At 50.0% G+C, this 8,096-nt stretch overlaps 1 protein-coding gene across 1 annotated transcript; it reads right to left on the bottom strand.

The window, feature by feature from the left end:
* Nucleotides 1-593: 593 nt before the first annotated feature.
* On the bottom strand, nt 594-1,527 carry C15H3orf80 (chromosome 15 C3orf80 homolog). The gene has a single exon (XM_087440138.1). It carries the CDS (start codon nt 1,328-1,330, stop codon nt 653-655), a length of 678 nt encoding a protein of 225 aa, XP_087296264.1. The 5' UTR covers nt 1,331-1,527; the 3' UTR covers nt 594-652.
* Nucleotides 1,528-8,096: the final 6,569 nt, after the last annotated feature.

Raw genomic sequence — 8,096 nt, 5'->3', positions numbered from 1 at the left:
TCTTGAACAGGTACAGCAACTAAGCGGTATCAGGGGCATCCTCACCATCCTGTGCGCCGTTAGCTGTGACTACGCCTGGCCAGGAAGACACGGAGGGTGTTCTGGGGTCTCCGCTAGGGAGGGCTTCGACCATGCCCAGGCGCTGCTCTCCCAGACCGCGCGCAGGCTCCTCGCAGCACGCCGCCTCCGGCTCCTCGCCCTGCGCGCGTCCTGGGAGACCGCGACCAGTCCAGGCGAGAGGGAAAGGAGAGGAACTGCGTCCCTTTCCCCTCATCCCTAAAGGATGCTGCCCTTCTCCTGACGCACTGAGGGGCTCACGTGTGCTCTGATTCGGGAAGCAGGCACTTACGGGTGAACAGAATCTGAGGCGACGCGGACGGCCGGACGGCCTTCGAACTGGGCTCCGGGCGCATCCGCAGCTGTCGCCCCCGCCGCGCGACTAACGTCTCCTTGAACCGAACGACACGCAGGGAAACTTAAGATCCAGGGGGAGAGCAGGGTGGCGATGACCCCAAGCCGGTCGCCCGGCGATTAGGCCGGGGTGTCAGGCGGGGTCCGAGGCAGTTGGTAGCGGCCGCGGCCACCCCGGCCGCTGCGTCCCCCCGCAGCCCCAGCCCGTTCTGTCGGCGTGTCCTCGAGGGTCCCCGGGCGCTCAGATGAGCGGGAAGCAGCCCTCGCCGCCGTCGGACTCCCCGGCGCCGCCGCCTTGCGGGCGGCCGAGCGCTGACGCGGGCAGCACGACCTCCCCGGGGCTTGGCTGCTGCAGCCGCATGGACTCCTCGTAGGTCGGCAGGGTCTTGACCTCCTCGTAGCTGGGCAGCTGCAGGAAGACCGGCGGGACTACGCGCAGCTCGTGCTCCGAGGCGCAGGAGGGGGCTGAGCGCCCGCCGCCGCCCCGGCCCAGGCCCCCGCCGCCACTGTCCAGCAGCGAGTCCTGAGAGCCGGCGGCCGCCTCGTCGCGCAGGAGCGCGGGCGAGTCGTCGTCGTCGTCGCGCGGCCCCGCGGCCCCCGGCGGCCCCGGCCGCGCCTGCCCGCGCGCGTACCGGCGCGGGCTGGGGCAGATGATGCGCTGCAGGAAGTAGCCGATGGCGAAGAGCACCAGCAGGATGAGCAGCCCGGAGAGCTTGCGGACGAACCAGCCCACGTTGTCGAGGAAGGCGTGCAGCGGCGGCGTGCAGCAGCGCGCGGCCGTGGCGTTGGCCGCGTCGCAACAGCGCTCCCGCTCCCCGCACGCCAGCTCCGCGCAGCCCCCGCCGCCCCGCGAGGGCGCCGCCAGCGCCAGCAGCAGCAGCAGCGGCAGGCCCTCGGCTGTGACCCCAGCTCCCCACATGGCCCGCGCAGACCGTCGCTAATGGCCGAGGCGGGGGCTTGGGGATCCGTCTGTCCGCGCGCCCCGCTCGGGTCCCGCGCGCCGCCTCCCGCGCCTCGTCTGCCTGCGGCCGGAGCAGTCCTCACTCGGCCACGCTCGGGCGGAAGGAGGAGCCCGAGGCGCGCCGAGGCTGCGGGAGGCGGCCGCTCCTCGCAGCCCGAGCAGCTCCCCGAGCCTCTGACCTTAACCCCGCGCGCCCAGCCGCCGGGTCAGGCGCAGGGCGTCCAGAGCCGCCCGAGAGGGCGGAGGCAGCCTGCGCGGGGCTGCCGTGGGCATTTTGGCCTCGGCCGGCCGCGCCGTTCCATCGGCCCTGTTACCTCTCGGGCTTGGAAGGGTTAACGCTGCGCGCCAACCCGGGAGCCCCCCGATCTTGATTAATTCAGCCGTCGCACTCTCCCCCCCCACACACACAGGCAGGGGCTCTTGCTAGCCTAGGTGTCTCCGTCTTAAGTGATTGGATTTCCCCAGAAATGTTGTTGAAATTGTCTTGCGATGGGATTCGCTTACCCTCCTTCCTGCGATCTTTCTGATCAAAGATGGATGATGGCCATTAATGGCTAGCGCAGCCCCGTAGCCGCCCCAAAGCTTGGCTTGTGGGGACCGCCAGATGGTTGTGCTTTCAGGCAGACGCAGGGGCGTGTGAAGCCGGCACCCCCAGGAGACCTCCAGAACACGCAGAGAATTCCCCGGAGGGGCTGAGGTCACGGCACCACGGAAGTATCCGCAGAGGGGCAGGGGAGCCCTCTGCCAAAGTGACTCGAATTGGACAAAGAGGAGAGGGGGCGCGTGTTTCCCCAACAGCTCATCTGACAAGCCCCCACTGCATTCAAGGCACAGAGCAGGGATTTGGCTTTCGGGGTAGAAGGTCTCTCCTCCAGCGTAAATAACACATCTGTGAAATGTCAAAGGGGAGTCGTTCTTGAGCATTGATCTGCAACTAAAGGGTCTTTTTCAAGGTCATTCTTGTTTGCAAAGTTTGCCTTTAAAAGGAGTCTGTGCTCCCACTTAGCACACGGGGCAGAGTCGTTTCCTCGAAGTCACCACTTCCTGGGGGAGCCCCTCAGCGCACAGGGGAGGGGTGGCAGGTACCGTGGCCCCCGACCGCAGGCACAGTAGCTGGGTGGTAGCCTTAAGCAGCCCCTTAGAGCAGCACCTCGGAGAAGCCAGGAGCCTGCGCTTTTGTTAAGGCAGACTGAAACAGACAATCGTCTTTTTAGGATTAGGATTCATTCATCCTTCACCCCTTAAACACTAGGGTCCCTGTAGAGAAACCCAACGGGACATCCCATAGTTATTGAGAGAAAAAGTAAAAGCAAAATTAAAAACAGACAACCAAGATTCAACTCTGGGTCAGAGAAAAGCAAAGAGTGAGTCACACAATATCTCCCTAATAGCCGGATGGACCGAGGTTAGGGTGGTGGCTTTATTTAGACAGGACATTGCTCTGCCTAAGTGAAAACACTTTTAAATATTTCTGCTGTTGGGAACATCTTACTTTGCCTCACATTCCAAAACAATCCCTTCTCCTCATGGAGAAGCTCCTAAGTGTCAGGACAGGATAGTTCATGTGAAACTTGGTTGAGTACAAGTCCTTCTTTCTGAGTTCCCCTCAAGCCACAACATTTCCCTGTGTCATGGCCTATTTCTCTGTGGGGAGGCCTTAAACCTTGTGTGTGAAGCCTATTTAACAAAGGGTTTCAAACTGTGGTAAGATAATGGGATGGAAATGATTCATTTTAAAACAATGAAAATTGTATTATTCTTTTATTCACCCATTCTTTTGCCAGATTTACATTGAACATTTTCTATATTCAAAGAACTCTGCTAGATGCTCACCATTAGTGAGAAAAAGATGACTCCTCCCACCATGGAGTAAGCCCAGGTGTGCCTGCAGCTGCCACTGAATGGAGGGGAGGAGAGATTCCACAGAGGGAAAGGCGGCAGCCTCCTCTCTGATCAGGACTTGTTCCTACTTTCCCAAAGGAAAGATAAAATTAATGAGTTTCAAACAATCTCAAGGATGAAGGCAGTTCACAGCTTGAGATGGGCTTTGAGTATGAGGTTGGAAAAAAAGCCTCTTTGGGTTTTTATTATCTGATCTTTTAGGATTGCTGCCAGCGGTAGTGGGAGCGGTGGCAAAGGTAAAGGGGAGCTGTGCTGGTAATGATCTGCAGGTGAGAGTGCCCTGCTGACTGGTATTTTGAAATTACTAAACAAACAGCATTTAAATTGTGTAATTTTCCTCTGCCTTTAAGGAGTGAGAATGTATTTGCAGGATATTAGGACACAGTAGAAGAATGCAGGATATTAGGACACAGTAGAAGAACAACATAGGTCTTACATAAAATAAAACATTGGCAGAGTTACTTATATGAAAACAAAGAAAAGGATGAGGTCTGCAAAATAAGTATGGAATGGATTTTTATTTGATTTTTTTCTTTCCAAATTGATAGCCCCAAAGCATCATCCGTTAAAGACCCTCTCCAGAAACTGGCTCTTCTTAGTTTCTTCTCTGATCTCTCAGTCTCACTTAATTCATTTGTATTTGCAGTGTAATTTATTGTGTACGACCTTTTGAAGGAAAGAAAAGAAACCCTATAGCTTTAAAAGCCCAAGAAAAGACATGATCTTCATTACGCAGCATCTTTATTCTTTATGTTTAACACACAAATGAATGGGGCAGACTTAGCTCCCAGAAAGTCATAAATTCAAGACACTTAGGAAGATGGAATTTAATTATATGTTCCATAGAATAATTGAAAGATAAAGGAAGATGACAATATAAAAATTAAAAAGAAACCTTATTTTGTTGAAAATTGTCACCAAATTGTGTGTAAATAAGTGTGTGCAAGAGAAAAAAAAACCGATGAAGGGGGATGGGGACCAACTTGTATCCAAAAGGCATGGTCTCTTGGAGTATAGCTTGATAAAAATTAAGAACATTAACTGTTTTATCTTGCTGTAGTGCTAGGATAATATTTTCTGAAAATTTGTCTTCCTCATTTATTTACACATATATGACTGAATGCCAAATTAGCCACACTTTTAACTTTCAGAACAGAAGGAAGTAAACCGAATGCAACCCCACGGGCTGCTGTGTTACCTGTGCTCTGCGAGTGTCCTGATGGCTTGAGAAGCACTGGGTGGGCCCATCATGCAGCTTTCTGTTCTATCACGTGTCACCTGGTCCAGAGGGACCTTCCCCCTGATGTCTGCCCACTGTGAGCTGGTGCCTTCAAGTCTGGGAAGAAATAGCGCAGCCCTTTGCACGTCCCTTCTTCAAAATGTCTAAATATAGGCAGCTGGGACCTTGTAAACCATCCAGTCCATAAAACCCCTCATTCGGGGGTGCAGCATATTTCCTAACTACTAACTTGCTATTAAAATTGATTTTTTAACATCCTCATTTTTTGATTTCCCTTCATTTGCAATATGTCCTCCCTGAGCGTTAGTAAATTAAGAATTTTATTGTAAATAGCATATATTTGCATAAATGTGCCTACCTAGAAAGAATTTGTGATCTGAAATAATCTGCTTTGAAGTTGTTTTCAGATCATATTTCTTTCATCACTCATTTAATAAATATTTAACAAGGGCCCACTCTGAGCTAGGCGTTCTGCTCTGTTGTGGGGATACTATGAAATTAAATCATTCCCTGTACTCAAGGAGCTTATTGGAGGAGAGGAGAGAGAACAGACACTAATCAGTCAGATTAATAAATCACTAATCCAAACAATGATCAGCGATTATGAAGGAGAAGTACAGGGTGCTCTGAGTTTTTACAGTGGACATGATCTGGGGGGTGGCATGGGGGGGTCAGCTGGAAAGACCTCCCTAAGAAAGAATTCCTTAAGAAAGGACAAGGTGAAGAGGAAGGGTGTGTTCCCAGCAGACGAAGCTTCATGGGGACAAAGTTCCTAGGGCGGGAAGACCCTTCACAGGTCATTTCTCATGCTTGGGGCAAAACCGGTAAATTTCTGCCTCAGCAGTTGAGACTCTCTCCTAGATTAGTTTAGCTACGTCGAGTGAAGCCACTCCACCTTTGTTCAGTTTTAAACCAAACCTGGTTCTCTGTCGGGGTCTGTAACAGCTTGTTTGATGACAGTTACCTCTGCAGGCCTGCTCGGTTTCCCCTTGGAGACCAGAAAGTTCCAGAAATGTTTCCTGTTCTGTCCACCTCCACATCCCTGACTTGGAGTAGAGTTCGGATTTCCTGTCAACTCTATGAGCTGGCAGCTTGCCGACAAAAGGCGTCTTCAAGAAATGCTTGAAGTAGGAGAAAAGTCAAAGTGAAATGGTTTGTATGTTTTGTTCAAATTAGACGCATAAGGAAATAGAATCTTTCTCCCATGCTTGAAGTTGGAAACAAAAGGTTGAGGACTTTCAGGCCCTTATGAAAATAATAACCTCTGCATTTGTGCCTGGGCTTCCAGCTTGTCAAAGCACTTCCACACACATTGCTTTGTTTTATCCTTGCCATGTTCCTGTGAGACGGGCTGAAGTTATTATTATCCTTTTTTCCAGGTAAGAGAGGTTAGAACACCTGAATCACAGTGCAAATTAGTGGCAGCGCTGAAACTGGGAGCCAAGGCTGGTGAACCCAAGCCTAGGGGAGAGCGCGGACGGGCAGCTCCCAGGCCGGTCAGAGGGAGGCTTGCGGAGGCCCTGCGCTTCCCTCCCGCAGCTGCAGAGGCAGTAAGAGGCCAGCCGTGAGGAAAAGGCTGAGAGCTGAGCTGGGCTCTATTCTAGACCACGAATACAAGATTCTTCTGAGAAAATAAAGCTTTCATTTCTGTCACTTTTGGGGCCACTTTTGGTAACCCATTAATAATGGTTTAGGTAATAATGTGACAGACCAGCTATTTTTGTATGCATTTCTGCAAACAAAAAATAAATTCCCTTCCTTCATTACATTACATTCTTTATACATGAATTAAGCCATCTAATACTCATCAATACACTAATGGTATATGCTTGCGAAAATAAGTGTATCTTGGGTTCTGAAACACAAAATGAATATACAATATTATTTATCAATGACAACCTTGTATATTTAAATTCTGCTTTATAACAATTTATCAGTTAATTTCTCGTGACAAATTTTCTCTTTATTGCTGGAGATATAAAAGTCACACCATAAATATTATGAGACATATTTAGTGAGGCCTAGAAGATCTGAAATTAGAATTCCAATTATATCTGCTGAATGAATTTCTTTCTCACTCATGCTTTTTTAAATGGTCAGATTGTTGAAGTTAGAATATATTTGTCAGTAGGCTGATGCACAGGCCAAAGGCTCACATTGGCAGAAAAATCATACACCATGAAATTATTTCATCTTACAAAATAAGAATTTTGAAACATTTTTGCACTCTGTTATGTTAGCTTGAAACTGGTATATACTCTTGCCTCCCTTTCATTACAAGGAGCAATTGGTTGTTAATACCTCCTTCCGAATGTTCTCTGTGAACCGGAATGGAGTGTGAGGTGCTTGATCTTGCTTAGCATCCTGCCGGTGACTTTCTAGTTACTGGGCGACAGGACTATGGCACTGACTCTGAGCTGGCCATTAGTCCCTGGGCAGGGCTGTGGTCCGTCTACCCAGCATCCTGCTTCCAACGTTAAATGGCATGGAATAACTGCCTGAAAGATTGTGAATATGGCCCAAATGTCTGAAATTTCCCTGAACAATTTTCATTGTAAGTTTATCCAACTATGAATTTTCAACGGACCTTTTGGGTATAGTCTCATCTTCCTTTTCATCTTTATTTCCCACTCCTTTCCTTCCTGCAGCCTTTGCTTCAATAAAGGAACACCTGAGGCAGCTGCCAAGCCCCTCCTTTAGAGATGTGGTCCCTTCCCCTTCGCTATGCCCTCTACCAGGTATTCTCTTTTCCTGTCTCTGTAGGTCAAAACCATGTAAGATGCAGCACCAATGTCACCTCCTCTCCAAAATCTTATACTACCCATCCCCAAATTCACCTTCTGCAGCTAGAAGTCATCTCTTTCTCTCTTCTCGGAGTCTCCTTAACACTGTGTGCCATTTGTGGCAAGTCTCATTTTCTACCTCATATTTCAGGTGGTTATGTCTATATCTTAATCTTAGGGTTTCTAGACATCAGCTCAGGCTAGACTTTGTGTCTGTGCTTCTGTAGAGCAGTGGTTTTCCATCTTTCTGTGTACTGGCACCCTTTGGACTACTTTGGGAAGCCCACCTGAAGGATGCCTTGCCCTCACGTCATGTCTTCACCCATTACTGTTTCGTTATTTGGATGCGACTCCTCCTTGCCTGCCTGTGCTCTATTGGAAATTCATGAGGCAAGACAGAATTTTCATATAGATGCTCTTGGTACCTGGGCCAGTGTTGGGTGTTTTTGCTTTTGGATCCACTTCTCAAACTTTTCAGCTCTGCTCTGTATCACAGGCTCTGCTCTGTATTGCAGGAGGGCTGATCCCTAGAGGGTGCGTTTTCCTGTTACCGGGATTGTGGCAGGGTTTAGGCAGTGGGAGATCGGTGGGGGATGAAGGGTGAGGGTTTGGCAGCTCTTTCATGGCTCCACGGACAAGGCTGCTCTGGGAAAGCCCAGCCCGCAGGCTCCCATAAAACAACTGTCTCCTCCCCATGGCTGCTAATCCTCTGGCTGCTTCACCATCTCTTGGAGGTTTCTTTGTGCTCCCTCTGTAACCAATTTCTTGTATTTAATTCTCTCTGTTTTAAATAAATACT

The sequence above is a fragment of the Ceratotherium simum genome, chromosome 15, assembly GCF_057802395.1.
Source record: "Ceratotherium simum simum isolate JZ-2026a chromosome 15, ASM5780239v1, whole genome shotgun sequence".
NCBI lineage: Eukaryota > Metazoa > Chordata > Mammalia > Perissodactyla > Rhinocerotidae > Ceratotherium > Ceratotherium simum.
The sequence above is the reverse complement of the archived record's forward strand: the minus strand, read 5'-3'. Positions and strand labels throughout refer to the sequence as shown.

Excerpts from the sequence above, each read along its gene's own strand:
- C15H3orf80 (XM_087440138.1), bottom strand. The coding sequence starts at position 1,330 with ATGTGGGGAGCTGGGGTCACAGCCGAGGGCCTGCCGCTGCTGCTGCTG.